At 36.5% G+C, this 21,464-nt stretch overlaps 2 protein-coding genes and 1 pseudogene across 3 annotated transcripts; 2 read left to right on the top strand and 1 right to left on the bottom strand.

Annotated features, from left to right (window-relative positions):
• The first annotated feature begins 932 nt into the window (after window positions 1-932).
• On the top strand, window positions 933-1,847 carry LOC143543152 (uncharacterized). The gene is made up of 2 exons (XM_077035540.1): window positions 933-1,283; window positions 1,350-1,847. The coding sequence occupies exons 1-2, from the start codon at window positions 933-935 to the stop codon at window positions 1,845-1,847; spliced, it is 849 nt and encodes a 282-aa protein (XP_076891655.1).
• A 6,386-nt stretch (window positions 1,848-8,233) lies between these two features.
• LOC143543157 (uncharacterized protein At4g18490-like) lies at window positions 8,234-15,096 on the top strand. Its single transcript, XM_077035545.1, has 14 exons — window positions 8,234-8,334; window positions 10,236-10,293; window positions 10,464-10,590; window positions 10,792-10,980; window positions 11,073-11,823; window positions 12,033-12,184; window positions 12,257-12,397; window positions 12,497-12,619; window positions 13,037-13,213; window positions 13,294-13,471; window positions 14,251-14,303; window positions 14,377-14,419; window positions 14,506-14,640; window positions 14,731-15,096. Exons 2-14 carry the CDS (start codon window positions 10,236-10,238, stop codon window positions 14,869-14,871), a joined length of 2,268 nt encoding a protein of 755 aa, XP_076891660.1. The 5' UTR covers window positions 8,234-8,334; the 3' UTR covers window positions 14,872-15,096.
• Window positions 15,097-15,190: 94 nt separating this feature from the next.
• LOC143543160 (tetrahydroanabasine acetyltransferase-like) lies at window positions 15,191-21,028 on the bottom strand (annotated as a pseudogene). Its single transcript, XR_013137028.1, has 3 exons — window positions 20,630-21,028; window positions 16,568-16,947; window positions 15,191-15,846 (listed from the first exon to the last, which is right to left on the bottom strand). The product of XR_013137028.1 is annotated as a tetrahydroanabasine acetyltransferase-like (transcript).
• Between the last annotated feature and the right edge of the window lie 436 nt (window positions 21,029-21,464).

The raw sequence follows: 21,464 nt of genomic DNA, 5'->3' as shown, positions 1-21,464 counted from the left end.
GGTGAAGGTAAAAAAAGGGATATGAAACCCACTTGCCCTTGGACGATGCACATCTCAAGACAATCTGTTGAGGATAATTGGCGTGTGAAGGCCATTCCAAAAAAACACGAGTGTCTCAGAAGTAGATCAATTGGTCTGTACACAATGTCTACTATTGCCAAAGAGGTTGAGGTTGAGCTACAAACCACCCCCAACATATCGGTCAAGGAATTTAAGGCCAAATTCTAGCACGAGCATCAAATACAACTTTCTGAATCCAAGATGCGAAGAGCTAAGACAATAGCTTAGCAAAGGAGGGATGGTGACCACACCAAACAATACACCCACCTCAGATCCTATATTGATGAGATTTGTAAAGCAAACCCAGGTAGTTTCATTAAATTAGATGTTGAACCATGTGCTAACCCTAACCTTAAAACAAGGCAATTTAGAAGAATATATGTGTGTTATGCTGCTTTGGTTAGAGGATTTAAATTGATTGGTAAAGAACTTCTTGGGTTTGATGGTTGTTTTATGAAAGGGAAATACCCCGGACAGATTTTGACTGCTGTCGGGACGGATGGTAACGATTGCTTGTATCCTGTTTCCTTTGCAATAGTGGAAGCCGAATGCACAGACTCATGGAAATGGTTCTTAAATCTCCTTGGAGATGATCTTGACTTGCCTCATGATGCCAATTTCACTTCATAAGTGACCGACAAAAGGTATGTACACTTAGCATATATTTGTAATAGGCAAACTCATGTACACTAATTATGCTCATTTTACTGTTATATGGACTTATTCAAGTAGTTGAGAGTGTTTTCCCTAGGGCTGAGCATCGGTTTTGTTGTAGACAAATCCATGAGAACTTGAGGCAAACCTGGAGGGAAGATTTGTATAAAGGCTTGTTTTATAGGGCAGCATCAGCCACTTCTATCCCATACTTCAACATGGCAATGGAGGAGATTAAGAAAACAAATCTTGATATGTTTCTCTTGCTTAGTGAGATCCCGGCAGCAAGATGGTCAAGATCACATTTTTCAGGCAGGGCAAAAAGTGATATGCTGTTGAACAACCTTTGTGAATCTTTCAACAAGCAACTTGTTGGAGCAAGAGACAAGCCAATCATTACATGTTTGGAGTATATTAGAGAGTATATGACCAAGAGGATTGTGAATGTGAAGAAGATGCAAGCCACTGCCAGGGTCCCATTAACACCACAAGCAACTAAAGCATGGGATGAAATCCAAACAGAAGCAAGCAAACTGTCGGTTATGGTGGTTGATGAAGTCACTTACCAGGTATCATTATTTGCCTTACCATGATATTACAACCAAACATTTGTTAATATGCAATTATGTTCATAGGTGAAAAGTCTGAGAAGCCAATGTGTGGTGAATGTGGAGGATAGGACATGCACATGTAGAAGATGGGACTTGATAGGTATGCCATGCAAACATGCGGCGGCAACCCTACATGACATGATAGAAAATAACATGTCTGTCGGTCCATTGGAGAAGTGGGTTGATGAATCTTACTGGTTAGACACTTGGAAGAAGGTGAACAACCACCAAATCAGGCCCATACCAGGCCCTGATATGTGGACTCCCTCAAAATGCCCAACAGTATTAACTCCACCTAAACATCGTACTCAGATTGGCAGAACGAAGAAGAGCAGGAAGAAGGCACTTGGTGAGAAGAAGAAATTGGCAGCAAGCAAGAAGAGGAAGATGAAGATTGAAGAGGTTCGGGAAGTGTTTTCTATAGGAGGCAGACTTACTAAGTTGGGGCAGTCCAAGAGTTATGGAAGATGTGGAGGTTTCGGACACAACATCAGAACTTGCAGGGCACCAAGTCAATCATAATGATGTCAACAAGGTGTGTTTGAGTAAGATTGATGGTGCGTGTTATCAACCACATGGTTGAAACAATTTAAGACTTGTGGCATGTATGTTTGATTTGGGATATGATGGTTTTTATGTTATTTTGACAGTTTGTGTTTAATGCTTTTGAGACAGTTTGTGTTTATTTTGACAGTTTTTTTTACTCAAACATTACAATACATTAAACCATGTCAATTTCAAGTAACACATTATAATACATTTCAAATGCAAACCAAGAACGATGTTATTTCCAATGACAATCGTCATTTGACCAGTCAGAGTCCCACACTGGATCGTCTTCATATGGATCATGATAGTAATCTTCCTCCCAATGTTTTGAAACCCGGCCCGGCCACCGGGACCCGGTGCTATTACCGGTCCGGGTTGTAGTATACAACCCGTTTTCTAACGGACCGGCCGGGTTTCACGAGCGTCGGTTGAACCGGACCCGGTGACCCGGCGGGTGGACCGGCAGTTTTGTGTTTTCCTATTTTTTAACAATCAGATCTCCATATACCAAACACACAAACCGCGTTCTTGTTGGCTGCTCACTTCGTCACTTCCAAAACCGCCCATAATCGTCCTTAAATCGGCAATTTTCCGGCGAATCGTACTATATCAAACTTACCAAAATAATTGTGGTGAAGATGATCTTTGATGAAGATTTGGAAAAGATGTGTGATGAAGATGATGTGTGATGAATGTTTGATAAAGATTTGACCAAGACTTAACGATGGATGTAAGGTGATTATTATGTCAAACCCTAAATAACCATTGAAGGTTTTTTTAGAGAACAGGGGAGGCAGCCGTGATATCTTCAAACAAGTTTACAAACTACACATATCAAACCCTAAAGAACCCATTTTTTTACTAAGTTACACTTTTCACCTTGGAGTTATGGTTTTATTAAAATTAGACCTAAACTTATACTAATGTGTAGTTGTTATATTTTCTTGTCTTTTAAGTTTTATTTTTAATTAAAAAACTTGATTAAACATGTCTACTACAAAAAGATTTTTACATATCAGTGGTTTGAAACTAAGAAAGTGATGTGTGTTTTGGATTTTAGATTATAAAGTTTCATGAAATTTGGTAAATTTTATATATTTTTTATATATAATTTGTATGTATATATATATATATTATATTTATGACATCATCCAGGTCAACACCGGTCCGCCCTCCCGGGTCGGTCAGACCATTGACCTGGTAAAGCATCCGGGTCGACGTCCGGGCCGGGTCTGAAAACATTGCTTCCTCCGGCTCACTGGGGTAGTCGAAAGCTGCTTTCAAAACCTCAGGGTCATAATCATCACCTGGATCCATTTCATGTTCTTCACTTGGTCTAAATAATTCATCTTCGTGCACCAAATAAGCCATCAACTCATCTTCTCCCAATTGACATTCTTTGTCTTCCATTTGAGTTGCTTCATTGTCAAACTGCACTACATCCTTCCCAAACTCAACATTCTCATTGTCATCCTTCTCAGTTTCATCATGGCTGCAACATGACTAATAATGTGGAACAAAGATTCAAAGTAAATATATGAAACAAGAAACTCAAAACATTTAACATAAACTACAATAACAACAACAAAGATTACATTATCCAATACTAAAAATACAATGTTAACAACTAATCAATAAACCCAAACATAAACAAAGAACAAAAACCAACTAATTCCTAGCAGCATCTTCAAGCTTGTTACTTCCTTGGTTTTCATTCTTGCAACTCATCTTTCTTGTTCATCATCTTCACCATTGCTTGAATTACCTTTTCACAACTAGGGCGTGTGGGATCATCAGCCAATTTTAGCCATCCACAACTCCCCTTCTGTAACGGACTAAATATATCAACAAACACACAACCCTAATTCGATTCACAGACTAGAACAATTACCCTTAAAATTGACCTAATCCACACGACAGCCGGAATCATCATCGATAAACAGACTAGAACCCTAATTCGTGAGTGATTAAACACTTACACAACACAAGAATCGACGACCCGGGTTTGCATCGGTCCTGGATATTTGGTAACATGTACCGGCACCACATGGGCATCTCACACAACAGTCGTCTACACGGGAAGGCTTGGAAGGTGACCCCGAGGAGTATTGACTTGACATCCGATGTTAATCTATGTTTATTAGATGAACGAATATTATACGGATGAAGATGAAGAAGACGATCGGATCGCCAGAGATAATACGGGGAAAGAGGGGGAAACAGGGAAGGTTATGTTATAATAAGGATAGAATGGTAACATAGTAAATTCGCCAATTTTTAACGAGTCAACGGTAAGTCAACTGACGGTAGGAGTCAAAGGAACCCGTCGGAGAAATACAGGTGCACAACATTCGCAAATTAGTTTTCAAGGGCTATTCCATATCCCGACGATATATTTCAGGGAGTCAAATTAGAATTTTCTCATGCAAAAAATATGAATTAAGTCTATGTTCTTTGTAGTATTCTAATCTGGATTCCATCTTAATTTCTTTGGCCAACGATTAATTGTTAGAATCACAACATAAACACAATTTAATATTCTAAACAAGCCTGATTAATATGATCTGTAACATTACATTTAATATTTTAAAGCTATATAAACAAGTGTGCTTAACATAATAAGTAACATAACTTTACATCAAATATTCTCAAGATATATACACAAACACAATTTGATCTATACAAAGTCTCCTTAATATAGTATGTAGCATTATATCTATAACTTAAGCATGTCTCAAACCTTTTTTCCTGGATTTAGGCTTTATTGAGTCTGTTAGTTCGGTTTTCAAGTGTTCTTTAATCGAGTTTCGGGTTGCTTCAGGTCAAGTTATAAGTTGGTATTGTGTAATAGGTTCCGGGCTAAGGTTTATGTTCAAGAAAGTCAAGCATCATTTTCTCAGGTTTCGAGTGGGTTTTGTATCGGGTATGATTTTGGTAATCGATTTCAGCTAATAACAGAAAAACAAACTCGTTTTTATTCTCGAGAATTTTGTTTCCTATGGTCAGTTGTTTGGGTTTCGTTTCTAAAATCTGGCTTCGGGTGACGTTCGGTAGATTTTTATGTTTAATCGATTCAGGAGTTTAGGCTGTAGGGGTGTTTAAGGTCCGTTTTGGCCGGTTTTTAGATCAAATCACGGTTTTTCATATTGAAAACCGAAACCAAATTGTTTAAATTCAAAAGCGAAGCAAACCGAACCGTTACTAACAGTTTGGTTCCGGTTTGGTCTCACGGTTTCGGATCATTGCACTTTAGTACAAGTTATCCATAGTAAGAAGTAGAATCTAGAAACAAATGATAAAAATAAGACAGAATTACAGAAATTGTCCTTTATGTTTGTACCAAATTTCACTCATTGTACTTTATCTTTAAAATTAACGTTTTTTGCAATATATGTTTCAAAATGTTACACCGTTTGTCCTTTGACCCTAACACGGTTAAATTTTCCCGTTAAGTCGAGTCACATGCTTTGCACATGAGGGCAAATTAGTCATTTTATCCATTTATTTTAAAATCATTTAAAAATTAATTAAAAGATTATACTCTCTCTCTCTCTCTCTCTCTTCTTTTCTCTTTCTTTCTTTCTTTCTTTCTTTCTTTCTTTCTTTCTTCTTCAATCCACCACCAAATTCTTACCAACTTTCATGGTAGAAACCTTGTTACAATACCATCATCAAATCCAATCTCCTTAATGACCTCCATACAACCTGCTTCAAATAACATCAAATCTAACCCTCAACCCTCACAAATCTCCCAGACACCATAACTCCACCAAGAAGCACCACTCTGTCATATGCAAAATGCGAACTAAAAGAAGATCTGGAAAGATTAGAAAGGTTGCGGTGGCAACAATCGGTCTGGATTCTGCCACACTCAGCCATCGTTTGGATCTGTGTCGTAATGTCTTCTGCCACCACCGTTGACTAGCCGTCCATGACTACCACACGACGACCCCTTCGCCGGCTAGATCTAGGTCGTAATATGTGGTGGTTGGTGAGCCAATATTTCTTCTCTCTGTAAGTGACGGTGGTTTAGTGGTCGTGGGTGTGGTGTGTATGAAAGAGGCAAAATAGAGAGAGAAAGGGTCAACTTAATTGCGTTTTTTTGTTGGCTGGATTTGGTAGTGATAGACGTAACGGCGTTGATAGCCGGTGATGGTGGTGGTCACACGGTGGGTTGTCGGATTTTGGATGGTTGCCGGGGTGGTGCGGGGGTGACCGGTGATGATAGGTTTGATGGTGGTGGTAAGATTCTGGGGAGATTGAAGAAGAAAGAAAGAAAGAGATGAAGAAAGAGAGATAGAGAGAGAGTAATCTTTTAATTAATTATTAAATGATTTAAAATAAATGGATAAAATGACTAATTTGCCCTCATGTGCAAAGCATGTGACTCGACTTAACGGGGAAAATTAACCGGGTTATGGTCAAAGGACAAACGGTTTAACATTTTGAATCATAAAGTACTAAAAACGTTAATTTTAAAGATAAAGGACATTGAGTGAAATTTGATATAAACATAAAGGACAATTTCTGTAATTCTGTCTAAAAATAATTGTTGTCTAAAATTTCATTATGAAAACAAATCACACAAAGAACTGGATTCACTCATTCAGCCTTAAACTGTTACACATGAAATGTGTTGCGAACCGTCTCATCTATTTAGATTGAGACTATTATAAAAGAAATGCATGCTAAAAATTAGTTATAACAGAATATCATGGCTTAGTTATGTACCATGCTTGCTATGCTAAGCAACTGTTTATTTATTAAAAGTTTTAAAAAATGAAAAAAATAAAAATTTTCGAGTAAACACAACCCGAACCGGATTTAAAGTGACTCGGTAAATGTGACTCAAACCAATCAAAAATTACTTGTTAGATGTTATTTATTAACCTCTGCAACTTTTATTTTTATTTTACATTTTTATTATTTTGACATGTCAGAAAAAATTAACTCAAAGCAGCCTGTTTATAAGTAAATGCGTCGGGAATACCTTGAAAGTAGAATATTTGCAAAACATCACCGTTGACAGCGCTATCTCTGCCACTAACATATACTTATTAGGCAAAGAAACAAGCTGCTACACTATTGGAGTAACTCAGTTTAAAAAAGAGTACCTGGGTCGTGAGGCACATTAAGGCGCAAGGCCCGCCACCTTTGAGCACCTAAGGCCCACGAGGCGCACTGAAAACATCCCGATACGGTCACACGTCTTTTATACCCCAAGTGTTGTCAACATTATAATGTTGCTCAACTGGTTTTTGGGTTGTATTTATATAATAAAATTCACATCAAAACGTTAATATAAATAAGCATGTAACTGAACATAAAAAATGCTCACAACGTATTTAAAACACAAAATCCTTGTACCATTAACTAATATAATTCAAAACTGAAATCATAATCAAGTAAAGATAATATCTTTCCACCACTAACGTGGAAGATATAATAATCCCCTAAGTTTCTGCATACTCCACGCAAAATAATCAAATGAGGCATAATCAATGGTAGCACTAAAAAGTCAATAAAATAATATACAAGATCAGTAAGACAACAATGAACAAAGAATTTCACAAAACCTGCGTTTGGCATTCGCTTGAAAGATCAATAGAAAGACATTTTTAGTATTTATAATCTAAGAAATTGTATTGATTTAAAATACAACAAAGTAATAGAGAAGTAACCAAATTACATACCATAAACAATCTTTTAGCCCTTGTATGCTGCACTTGGTCCGCCTCTAAATTCGACATAAGCTACTTGAAACTTCTGCCAATGGCGCCACCCTATTAAGATAGGAACCGCCTATAAAGGATACATGTTTGCGACTCCAAGCTCACGAAAGATAATGAAATTAAAACTAATTAAACCCTTGAATTTATATATTGTGTAAAAAGAACGCTACCGCCGTAAATAATTTGGGGTGGATTCAATGAACAATGGAAATTCAGAATTCTACATGAAAGAATACCTAGCTTGAAATAAACATGAATATATCCTTGTATTGGACGATGAAGGGAGAGAGAGAGCGCGCATTTCAATTGAGCAGGCAGCATGTGGTTTTGATTTGATTTACAATTTCCCTTTGAAGAATCCGATGCGTAAAGTATATGAAGAGCCTCCGAAAGGAGTAATTAATGTAATTGATGACGAGTCATCTTAATTGAATAGATCGTCGGTGGTAATCTGTAACAGAAGGCCAGAGTAGTTGAATAGGATGCCGGCGATGAACTCTCATAAATATAACGGCTCTCCTTATAAAGACGTCTTAAAAAGTGAAATTACCATCATATCCATCCAATATGTTTTATAGATTATATAGATATAGATAAACACTCTCTTTTAATAAAGATTTCCTTCACATTTAATAATAACCTTCTCTGACAACAGTATATAAGCCTACTGGTTCAAGTATTGTACCGCCAAATTAAACAACCGCACAGTACGGACACGAATACTCCAGGTTTCTTCTCTCGATTCATCTTTCTGTATAACAATCACTACTCTAATTCGATTATTATATGTTCAGTAATATTACACTCTATCGCTACTCGTATCTGTTTAATTACGTTCTGCGCTTCTGTTACTATCGTTGAATCATCAAATGCACAAACTGTAGACTAGATCTCGTAATCATTGACGCAAATCCGCTATAATCGAACGCTAATAGGTAGATGTTAGACAATTATACGTGTCTAGACCTAATTACGCTTCACGATTAACATCAATTGCTAAATTTGAAGGCTATACGTAACCCTAGGTGTTTGACAACTTGATTCCGAGAGTTAACGGTTTTAATTAGCCTGTTATACTGTTTACGGTGTCACGGTGATCATGATTTGTTACTTTCGAATTGTTTTGAGGCTGATTTTCATGTGAGGTTAGTTAGGTCGTTGATTGTTGCAAGTAAGTCCTGATTGCCTTGTATTTTAAGAAATTGATATATGTAGAACTATTTTCGATGTAATATTGACAAACTATAGACTAAATCTCGTTATCGTTCAGGCAGATTGGCTACTTGAACACTAATAGGTATATATTTGACAGTTATACGTGTCTAGATCTTATTATACTTCACGATTGACATCGATTGCTGAATTTGAAGATTATACGAAACCCTAGGTGTTTGATGTGTTTGTCCAGCTTGATTCCGAGAGTTTTCGGTTTCAGTTAATATGTTGTATTGTTTACTGTTTGTGACTGATTTTCATGTAAGTTAGTTAGGTAATTGATTGTTGCAGTTAAGGCCTGACTGATTTGATATTTGAGAAATAGAGATATGTAGAACTATTTTCGATGTAATATTGTTCATCAAAGTCGCAAACTATAGACTAGATCTCGTTATCATTTAGGCAAATCGGCTATAATTGAATGCAAATAGGTAGATGTTAGACAATTATACGTGTCTAGATGTTATTATGCTTTACGATTGACATCAATTGCTGAATTTGAAGATTAAATGAAACCCTAGGTATTTGATGTGTTTATCCAGCTTGATTTTGATAGTTACTGGTAATTGATTTGCAATTAAGGCCTGACACTTTTGGTTTCTTAGCTCCGGATGCCGTGGACCTTTTGAATAGGGTTCAGAAAGTTGTGCATAGTAACGTATCGGCCCATAAGAATCGAAACTTTGTTTTTAGTAGGATTGGGTTTGCTATCCAAAAGGGGGTTGCGGCGCAGCTTGTTGCCCGCTTACCTGCCACTTCATTGTAAATCGTTTGGATGTTTCTATGATAAACCATTTAAATAAAAAGGCCTGATTGCTTTGCATTTTGAGAGATAGAGATATGCAGAACTATTTTCAATGTTAATATTGTTCATCAAAGTCACAAACTATAGACTAGATCTCTTGTTCAGGCAGATTGCCTGTACTTGAATGCAAATAGGTAGGGGTTCGACAATTATACGTGTCTAGATATTTTTATGCTTCATGATTAACATTAATTGCTAAATTTGAAGATTATACGAAACCCTAGGTGTTTTACGCGTTTATCCAGCCTGATTTTGAGAGTTTCTGGTTTCGGTTAATTTGTTATGTTGTTTACCTGATCATGATATGTTACTTTTGGATTGTTTGTGACTGATTTTCATGTAAAGTTAGTTAGGTCATTGATTGTTGCAATTAAGGCCTGATTGCTTTGGATCTAAGGAAATAGAGATATGCAGAACCTTATTTCGATGTAATATTGTTTCCCGCTTACCTGTCTCTCTATTGTAATTGGATCCTTTTTTTTCATCTAATAGTTATTACATTGATTGTACGAAGAAATATATATATATATATATATATTCTCATTCTTCTGTTTAGTTTTATGTTGAAGTGTTGAACTAAAGTAGCATATCATTAATCTGGATATGCAGATGGCTGAATCACAAAAAACAGATCCTCCTGCCAAATCAAAGGAGAAAAGTTCACTAGGTAATATTTAAGTCCTTGACGTTTTCTTATTCAATTAGGTAGATGTTTTAGGAGAATATTTTGATTGTAGCCAACATATGAGTTATGTGAAATAATTCACACTTTGATTTCTTGATAAGACTGTTATTGTTGGCGTAAATGAGGAGTTAATACTATTCTTTGTTCAATAGCAGACATAGACTTTGACAAAGACTTATTTGGATCATGGAAGTCGATGTCCATGGGAGATGATGGAATGGATTTCGACTTCGGACCACCCACCAAAGGCGAGCAAAAGGCTTTTAAGTTTGACAAAATGTAAGCGCTACAAAGACTCATAGTTGCACATTTACATATATAATAGCTTTGTGTTTATTACTTTGTATCTGGATGGAGGACAAATGTATTGCTTTTTCAAGAGAGAAAAGATCAGATTCTTAATATTATTATTATGCAGTTTAGTCAATCCAGAATTATATATAGTTATTCTAAACATTCATCGGTTCACTTCTCTTCCAGGGATATGGATTTTTCTCTTGATGCTGACTTTGGCAAGATATCATCTTTCAATCTGGATATGCCTGGTTTTGATGTATCATCCCCTGCAAAGAAAACTGGAAAATCTAAGGAGGGATCAAAAGAAGAAGCTTCTGGTGGGACCAATCGGTCAAAAAGAGATAGCTTTGGATTCTCATTTGATTCTGATGGGTAAGTTTATATAGTCATATCCAAGTTTTTCTGTATCATAGAATAATATCTAAACAATCTAACTGTAAAGTCACTTATTATAATTTTTGTAGGTTTGGAGGTTTGGGTTTTGAGTCAAAAAAGACAAAGACTGATGAAAACTCAAACAAATCTAAAGATAAGGAAGGACGCTCAAATGCTAGTATTAGTGGAGATTCTGATGAATTTTTGGCTAAAGATGTTGATGCATTCAAGGATGATGATACCTCATTTAAGAATCCAGCATCACGGGGTGTTGCCAATTCAGAAGTTGATATTATTAAGGATCCTGATACCAGAACTGAGGATGCCAACTTGAAATCTGTCATAGATGAGAGCTCTCTTCTAAAACCTGCACATTCTGAAGAACAAGAGAAACAGAGAACGGTAGAACCTATACAAGAATCTCCTTCATCAGAGAAGAGATATTCTCCAGAACCTCGTGCTCAGAAAATTGGGCAAGATGCATATGTTCATTTTGAAGATACCAATACTGGTACTGAAGATACATTTTCAGATGTGCAAGAAGAAGAATCTAGAAACTTGGTTAAAATGGTGAACCCGGGTACAGGGGACGACCAAAATGATGTGAGGTCCGTAGCTGAGTTGGTTCCTACTGGAAATTTCTCAGAACATTTGGAAGCACAAAGTGAAAAAGGTGAAACGTGTGAGAGGAGAGATGCTAATGTAATTACTGACCATATTGGTGATGGTGATGTAAATAAGGCTGATTCACATCTTGAAATTCATTTGACACCTGGGATAGAGAATTCGGCTCATGAAGAATTGGCTGATAAAAGGAACTTGCTGGGCAGGTTAGAGTATGTATTCTATATATGTTGGACATCTTTGTTAATTTGTGACTAAATGTTTAAGTTGAAACTGGAATATGCGCAGATTATAGTTACACATGACCTTTATGTGTTCTTTATATTATAGGCAAGGCCTTTAACCTCGTGATAGACAGAAGTGTAACTATCTTTCTCATCCTATGCAGTGGAACCGCAATTGATGAGTCGGCGTCAGATAAAGAGAGAGGGAAAGTCCCAATCCGGTCAAAATATTTTAAAAAGCAAAATGGAAGTGAATCTGAGTTGCAGCATGCATCTGCCTCTTCAACAAAACTCATCTCCATTGTCAACAAAAGAACAAACACCTTACCAAGTAACCCTGCATTAGAAAAAAGGTGAAACAGTATTTAATGCAAGTAACTTTATCATATGTTATGAACATGAATGCCTAATCAAGACATTTACAGGGAGTTTGGCTCTAGAGGTGTAGATACTGGTAGCAAATTTACTGGTTTATCAAGGTCGTTGCCCACAGTGGTGCGTGAAGACATACCAGTTCAAACTGAAAACACAGAGGCAAGTCATGGAAAGAGCCTTAAAAAAACAAGGTGAGTCTTTGGTATTATTTTGAACAGATGATGTTATAAATCTCATAGCTCTTAAGTAAAACAAATGTACTAATTCCATTAAGATATGGTTAATTACAGGGAGGGTTTGAATACCGATGACATAAGACCCAGAAGTGAATCAATGCTAACCTCAGTAGCACATGATATTTCACTAATGAAGGAACCTGTCTCAAAGGGAAGTGACCAAAACAATGCACTCAGGTTTGGTATTTGTATTTAGATTATCAGTATATTTTAATGTGGTGACGATTTGGGTGGGTTGGGTAGTGGGTTCGGATTGAAATTGGTCCCTTTTAAAAAAAGGGTTGGAGGAGGGAACCCTTACCCCGGTACCCATTTGGATACCCATCACCCCACCCCGCAAGACGTATGACGCCAGTAAAACACCTCCATTCAGTGGGTTTGGATTGAAATTGGTCTCTTTTAGTACTACTCAAATCAGGTTGAGTAATGGGAAGCGACCCCCAAACACTTTATTATTTTTCAGAGGTTTCATAAACAATTACTGCGGTAATTATGATTGAAAATATATATTATTATGATAATAATATACTTTGCCCAACTGTCCCATTTGACTTACAAAACAACCGAATAACTTTTTGGGGATCTTTTCATCAGGTCTGATGTTCATCCATCTAGTTCGACTGAACAACCGAGAAAAAATATCCCACTGAATATCATAAATCCGGGGACATCTACTCATAACATGAGGAAACCTGCTGTGAAAGAAAATAAGATATCTCTTACTAAAGCTGATACTAAGGCATCTGAAGTTTCTACTTTAAGAGTTTCTAGGTAGTTATTTGAATATTCTGGTTTGTCTATTAAACATCTTAAAATAAATTGTACCAATTACCATTCATCATTAAATGCAGACCTACCGAACTGAAGCTAAAACCACTCAGTTCCTTGTTACCAAAGGGTTTGACATCCATGAAAAACAAGAATCAAATTCCAGAGTTGCAAAAAAACACGGTGTTCAAGAGAAACCTTTCTGTTGACACTATGAAACAAACACCACCTACCCCAACGCTGAAACGTAAAGCTTCTGAGGTTTGCTTTTCTCCCTTTTTGACTTGCGAAAGTTCAATTTGGAGCTTGGCTCATTTTGAGCTCTTTTTATAAAACTTGAGCTCCGCTTGTGGGTCGTTTTCTCAAGCTCAGCCTTGAGCTCGGCTTGTTTATTATTTATTTATTAATTTATACACATTTTAATTATTTTTATATATATTTTAATTATACTTTTTATATTATAATAATATATATTATTTAGTTATTTTTATCATAATTTGTATATGGTAAATGTTATTATATAAGATATATATTCAATGCATTAAATAAAAAGTTATGTAAATAATAGGCTCCTATAGGTTCATGAGCTAACTTGAACTCAGGCTCATTTATCGAGCAAGCTTATTTTAAGACTCGATATTGGGTCAAGCTTGTTTAAGCTCAGTCCGATTTGAGCTTTTAACAAGCTGATCACGAGTAGCTCACGAGCCGGCTTGGCTCGTTTACACCTCTAGGTCAAAATGGGTTGGTCGAACATTATGGATACTAGGGTGCCACAAATTGTTTCAGTAATGTATGGTTTTTTTACTTTAAATATAAAGGTTTATATATTCAAAATTCACTTTTGAGTTTCTTTTAATCAATATTTTCACATTTTTATCGCCCCGTTAGACAAATATATATAACTCGAATCAAGCCCATTTATAAAACTCTTTAAATAATAAATGCTTGGATTAAGGGTTATGAAACATCAATTAATATCGTTCAAAAGAAAAGAAACATCAATTAGTACATAATAAAGTTTGTGATTAATTATGCAGGAATCAACACCACGTTTAACTCCATTAAAACGTCTCTCTGCATCACCCTGCAGGTCCTACAACTTTATGTGTACTTGTCTTATTATATTTAATTTTGTCTAAAACATATATTTTATCAATAATCAGCGGCAAAATCACTGCATTATCGAAAAAAGCTGTTGAGGAACAGGTACTTCTTCTAGAAACATCCGTGGATCATTCTCAAGATGACATGAATAACTATAACTAACACGTATTTCGGTTTCCTCATCACAGGGTGGCAATCATGCGAGTCTGGTACATGATAAGTCCCCTAGGCTTAATGTTTCTCTAACAGAAATGGACATATCTTCAATAGAAAATGATGATATTTTTGAAAAGGCTGAAGCATATTCAAAGGAACTTGAAGATGTGAGTATATAAGCATATGTAATGTGAAACACTATTTGAACCATATGAGCCGAAAGTAATAACTAATAATGGACATGTTTTTCAATGCAGATATGCAACATGCTGAAAAAGAAACACGAGGAGGCAAACAACATACTTGTTCGTGCTATTGTCAACAACAACCAACTCCTGATGCTCAACCATCCCATCCATCAAGACAAGATATCCTTTTATAAAATTAATTATAAATAGTTTTATATATCTGGGTTTGGTGTTTGGGATTACGATTGTTTTAATCCTTGATATATTAGTTACATCCGCATGGTTCAGGAATTTGCTGTGTTGCTGATTGACAAGTAGCTCGAGATCTAAATGTGTTTAGCAAGTTCCAAAACAGAATTTTAGGTACTTTTAATCATGTTCATATATCATAACAAGCATAGTTTTATGTTGAGAGAATCATATAATTAGAATATGGTGGAATACTTATTGTTGATAAGACTTTTAGATGAAATGAATAAAGTTTTTTTAGATAATAATAGCCTACTGATTCATTATTAGAATTTAATATAGTGGCACAAGAGATAGTTAATACGAATTTTATTCATATGAAAACTCATTTTCTGTCGATATATTGTTTTCCAACAGTTTATTATTCAAATATTTCAGTCAAACCATACATTGACTCGAACGATACCCTACACATACTCCATTTTACCAAACTTCTCCATCTCCTCTCGAAAACTAGCAACCGCCTTCGCACGTAAATACAACACCACCTTGAACCCGTCTTTCTTCCCCTGGCTAGCCTCTGAATACGGCAAGAAGAAACACGGCTCAACGCTCCCTAACAGGTTCCTTGAGAGGGGTAGAACAGTGACCGGACCACCCCAACCAAAGTCAACTGTTGAGTGGCCCAAGTGCCTCCAGTCAGTAAACGCGCTAACCCTTGGGCCAGCATTAATCCCTTTCTTGTAGTTTAGCTCTTGGTAATCGATAAATGAGTGAACATACTCGTCGCTCACGTTTCTCTTGCTCTTCTTAATCAGTTCAGCAGTTTCCCAAATGGGTTTTTCTATTAGATCTCCTGCTGTGGTCTTTACGTACATTGGAACACAGCCGTTGCCCCAGTAGCCTGCTGGTAGAGGTGGCTTTACTACCCTCCTTATGTTGACCGCATATGCAAATTTCACCTCCTCGTCTTTTGGAATTTTCGAGGCCTTCACCCTGCCAAAATAAAAGTAAAATATATTTCAATGTATTAAATGTGACCATAAAGTATAAACATTATTAGATAAATATATTTTTTTTTAGCACATTCATAGGATGTTACATGATTTATAAATGCATGTTAGGACTTAGGACTTTGTGAGTCAATTTTACCAGTAGTTTCACTAGTTTCATATTGTTTTCACAACTAGAGCAGCCGGCTGAACTGAGAACAGGCCATACCAATAAACAACTGGCATGGTCAGATTCGTTTAAATTGTCTTCGTTTGGACCGGCCGGTTATCTGTTGAACCGACAAAATGGACCGGTGGTTCAATAGCTTTTCAAAAATTTTTATTTCAAAATTAATTTTACAGACATGTTATCATATATTATCTATTTTGGACCTCATATTTTGTTACCATTTGAAATCTACATAAGAATAAATGTATAACGTTACTCTGTTTTTGGAATCAGGTCAACTAGTCAAAATTCCATTCAACCAGTGAACCGATTTAACAAAATTGACATTTTTTATTTTAAATTCGTTAACACTATGAAGTCACATGAAAAGAATATATAGTTGTATATTGATATTTTTAAAATATCAATAATGTTACTTTGTTTTTGGATTCGGTTCGAATAGTTAAGGACCGATTCAACTAGTGAACCAATAAATAGACTCATTCAACAATCCATATAACTGACTATATAAGTAGAGTAGGTCTAACTTGGTTACCTTGCTTGCCATAGAAAAGCACCCAAAGCTTCAAAAGTGGTGAAACTCAAATCGGACTTCTCTTGTAAAAAAGTCTTAAACCGGTCCAACCACTCATCTTTCACATGAAAGCACTCTCTAACCACTTTTTCATTCAATTCTGCATACGGTACAAAGTCCTTATCCAAGGACAAAAACTCCTCAATCGGAAACTCTGTCCTGGCTGGTTCTCTAGGGCCCAACAATTTAGACCGCTCCCAAACCGGTTCAACCTTAACCTCAACCGCCCCTCGAGCAAGCTCGGCCATAGCATTAAAAAACAATGTCGCCCCAAGCCCATCACACAGCGCATGGTGCACCGATGCACCAAGTGTATCCCCCCCACAACTAAACCGTGTCACCTAGCAAAAATATACAAATTGTAAATTTCTTTTTACCTTTTTATTATAATTTAAAATTATTTTAATTGATGTGGTTGGTGAAATTATTACAACGTGGTTAGTGAAGCCAGTCAATGCGGCCAGTCTTGCATTGACGTAGTATTACATTTTCACTTTTTAGTTAAACCGAGTCACTAGTGAAAATAGACAAAATTGTGATACTTTTTTCAACTTGATTGTAAACTATTTTAATTTCGCTCTTATAATGGTAAATTTCTTATATATATATATATATATATATATATATATATATATGTATATATAGTATTAAATTTCATCCGGTCATATATAGAGATGTTCAAAACGGTTTGGGACTAGGAACCGGAACCGGTTCCTAACCGGTTCCTATATTCAAAACCCTATTTTAAACCGGTTCCAAGCTCGAACCGGTTAGGGAACCGAACCGGTTCTCCCACCCTCGGACCCCTAACCTATCTAACCGGTTCTTACCGGTTCCTAAACCGGTTCCTGTACTGTAACCGGTTCCAACCGGTTACAGTGTAAAAAAATTTTTTTTTTTTTCGTTTTTCGTTTGCGATTTGGATTCTAAACTACGATTCGAATTTGTATAACATGAAAAATAAAAAAAACAATTAACATAAAATTCATTTTATTTACTTTAAGAAGTTCAAAAAAAAAGGTTACATGTTTTAAAATCTTCAAAAACAAACTAACAAAACATTAAACTTATAAATATAAAGTTGTGACATATTATTTCTAGAAAAGCCTTCTTGTTCGTCGTAATTATTGAGCGGCGACTTCTTCCTCGGAATTACTTGTAGAAATGCCTTCTTGTTCGTCGTGCACTCGAACATCAAGTGGTGTTTCATCTTCGAGAGTGGTTACGTGTTGAATACGATCGATTGAGTCCAAGTGATCCTTTAAGCAAATGCACATCTCCACCGACTCCGAATTTAGTCTTGTTCTTCTCACCGATATTACCCTGCCACTAAGAGAAAAAGCGGATTCCGAAGCTACCGTAGAAGCTTGGACGGTTAGTAAATCACGGGCCATGGTGGCAAGAATCGGAAACTCGGTTTCCTTTACCTTCCACCAAGCCAAAACATCAAAAGTGCCATATTCCTCTTCGGATAAACCGGTAGAGTAATCATTTGCACTATACCTTCCTAGTTCGCTTGAATGGGTGTTACCCCTTTGTTTTTTAGCCGTTACGTTGCGAACGGTGTTCATAAGGTTAATCATGGGATCTCGTACTCTAGTAGCACTTGAACTTGATGAAGACCCCCCCCCCCCCGGCATAGGCATGTGTATGTTTGACCCATATTTATTTAAATAAAAGTCATACATAAATTTAAAATTCAAGTTAAAATAATTTTTTGCCTCTGTTGAAAAGTTTGGGTCAACTTCATGCATATCTAAGGCTGAAAAAATTTCGTCTATCACACATTCAACCCCCGTAACATTTAACATTGGGTTTAAAGCGGCGGCGCAAGTAAAAAACGGTGGCAATTCAAGAAAGTATTTTTTTAATTTAAACTTCATTGGTAATATGATGTTTGAAAACATTGGACTTTTATATTCAAATTCTTTAAGATTGTTAACCATTAAAAATAACTCCGAAAGAACCAAGGGACTTGTCGGATAATACGTTCCCGATAGTTTCGTAGTTGATGTTTTAAAAACTTCAAGAAAAGTCGATAAGTCATTGATAATTTCTCATTTCTCATTTGAAAAGGGGATTGCCAAATCATTCTCGGCAAGACTAGAATGAAACATTTGTAAAGTTTCTCTTTGTTCCAAAGCACTTTGAAACATTATGCAAGTGGAATTCCATCGATGAGGTACATCCCAATTAGCTCTCAAAGCTTTTCTTCCCGTATCTTTACAAAATTTTCTATAATCCATTTGTCTTTTTTTACTTTTCTTAAAAACTTCATGTACATTAGTCTAAAATCGTCTATAACCGATGTAACCTCATCCGAAGCAAGTCCGTCTTGCACGATTAAATTAATGATATGTGCAACACACCTTGAGTGAAAAAATACACCATTGCAAATCGGCGTATATTTTAATTTTAATTTATCAACCGCCGATGTATTATTCGACGCGTTATCAAATGCCATTGAAAATATTTTATTTTCTAGTTTATAAGTTTTTATAACATAATCTAAAATTTCAAACAAATTATCTCCCGTATGTGGATACTCAAAGAGTTCGAAAGCAATGGTGCGTTTCATCATTTCCCACGATGACGGGTCTACCCAATGAGCGGTGACACGAAGATAAGATTCGGGTAGACCATGTGGAGCCGACCAAACATCACTAGTTAAGTTTATTCCCGTATTTATATTTTCAAAATATGCAATTAGTACCTCTTTGGCCTTCTTCCACAATTTTAAACAATAACGTTTAAGAGTATGACGACTTACGTGAGTGTATTGTGGTTGAAGCGTATCTCGAATCATTGCGGTTAAGCGAGGGTTGTCGAAGTGGCTAAACGGCAAAGCTTCTTGAATCACAAACTTCGCCATACTATCTTGAACTCGATCAATTTGGTATGTAAATATTCCGCCTTCACTATCCATTTGCGTTTGTTGCGAATCGACGTTCTTTTTCAACGCCTTGCAATACGGTTTTTCGATGTGTTTCTTCAAATTTGAATTCGAAAGTGGGTTTAAATAAACCCCACAAAACTTGCACCGAGCCTTCAATGAATGGTCACTCAATTCAACCAAATCCCAATTGCACCAAATCTCTTGATTACGATTATGAGGTATAATACGAACGAAACTTGGTTCGGCGTTGGAACCTTGACCAACCGATGATTGTGAGGCAGCCATAACAACAAATATGAATATAGAAGAAGAGAAAACAAGAGATTAGAGAACTCAAAACGTTGTAATAGCGTTTTTTTGTATTTTTTTGCGTTCGGGTTTGCGTTTTGAGTGTTGTGATGAACCCATGACACCAAATACCTATTTATACTAGTAGTGGGGTGCTTGGGGGAGCCAAAAAAACGGCTATTTTGACCCCAACGGTCAAAAAACGGCCAAAAAAAACGATTTCCAACGGCTATACTCGATCCAACGGCTAGAACCGGTTAGGAACCGGTTCCGGATATAACCGGTTAGGAACCGGTTCCGGTTCGGTTCCGGTTCCTACCCGCCCCCACTCAGAAACGCAAGAACCTGTCACGGATCATCGGGTTGAATCAGATAGGGTCCGGTTCCTAAAAAAACGGGTAGGAACCGGTTCGGTTCCGGTTCGGGTCTACCGGTTCGGTTCCATGAACCGGTTTGAATGATCATCTCTAGTCATATATGTATTTTTCTCTTTAATTTATGGTCTTATAATTGTAAATTTCTTTTTTTATATATATATATAAAAAAGAATATTAACTTTCATTCATTAAATGATAGTGTTTACGTCAAAATAGGAGATAAACAGACAACAAATTAAACGGATGCTAGCCCTTTTTGAATAGCAAAACAAAGATGTTTATAAATAATATTAATTTATTTAATTCAAATGTTTAATGTGGTTGGTGAAATTATTACACAATGTGGTTAGCAAAACCACTCTAGTCTGAACAACAAAGATTACATTTTTCGCGATTTAGTTAAACCGATACAGTATAACCTAAAATACCTAAAATTCAGCCGTTAAATAAAAAAAGGGTCACCTGTAAGATCAACAGATTGGTCAAAATCATCTCCGGGTCCGGATTCGGAACCAAGGATTCAACAAATTCATCATCCACATCATCAAGGTAAGTAACCGAGCTCAACGAAAAATCAACATCAGCTGGAATAACTTGAACTCCATCACCCGCCATGCAGTGGAGTTCAAACCGTCCATCACTGTCCCGTCTATGAAGCGATCCAGTGAACGGGTAGTATTTGACAAGAGCAGTGGATAAGGCGTTGGTGGTTGGTGGCAGCATAGACTCGGACGTATCGAAATGGGACGTTCATGTTGCGGTCGGTGTCGAGGTGGGATAGAGGGAGGATGTGGTCGTCGGAGAAGGGTGGTGGAGATGGGTGGACGGTGGTTGGTGGTGAGAGTTTAACGGCCATGATGGTGGTTGCGATGAAAGTGACTGAAGTTAAGAGACTTTATTATGAGGGGGCATGGAATTGTATTTATACATCATTCGGACAAAAATTCATTTTTGGTTTTTACGAGTAAAGTATGTTTTTTTATGTAAGTAAACAAATACACAAATATCTCTCGTTTGTTTTTCTTTCCGACACTTTATTTATTTTCCATAAATACAATTTTACTGATTTATAACTACAATCAGTTATGTATTGTAGAGTGTAGACGCTTCTTCCTCACTTGTGACATTTTGGATAGATATTGGCAATGAATTATTTGAGTCATGTCTTGCGAGGTTGTCAATTCGAATCCCTAGTTTATCCGGGTTTTAGTCTCACAGTGTGTTACATCAGAGTCTCATAAAGTTATACTTTTGTGGTAAGTGGAAACCGGCGGTATGGTTTCCCGGGAAAATGGCA

Source organism: Bidens hawaiensis, unplaced genomic scaffold (assembly GCF_021521415.1).
Source record: "Bidens hawaiensis isolate Kalapana, Puna unplaced genomic scaffold, B.hawaiensis_p1.1 tig00013074_1, whole genome shotgun sequence".
NCBI classification, from domain to species: domain Eukaryota; kingdom Viridiplantae; phylum Streptophyta; class Magnoliopsida; order Asterales; family Asteraceae; genus Bidens; species Bidens hawaiensis.
This window is presented reverse-complemented; position numbering and strand designations above follow the sequence as displayed.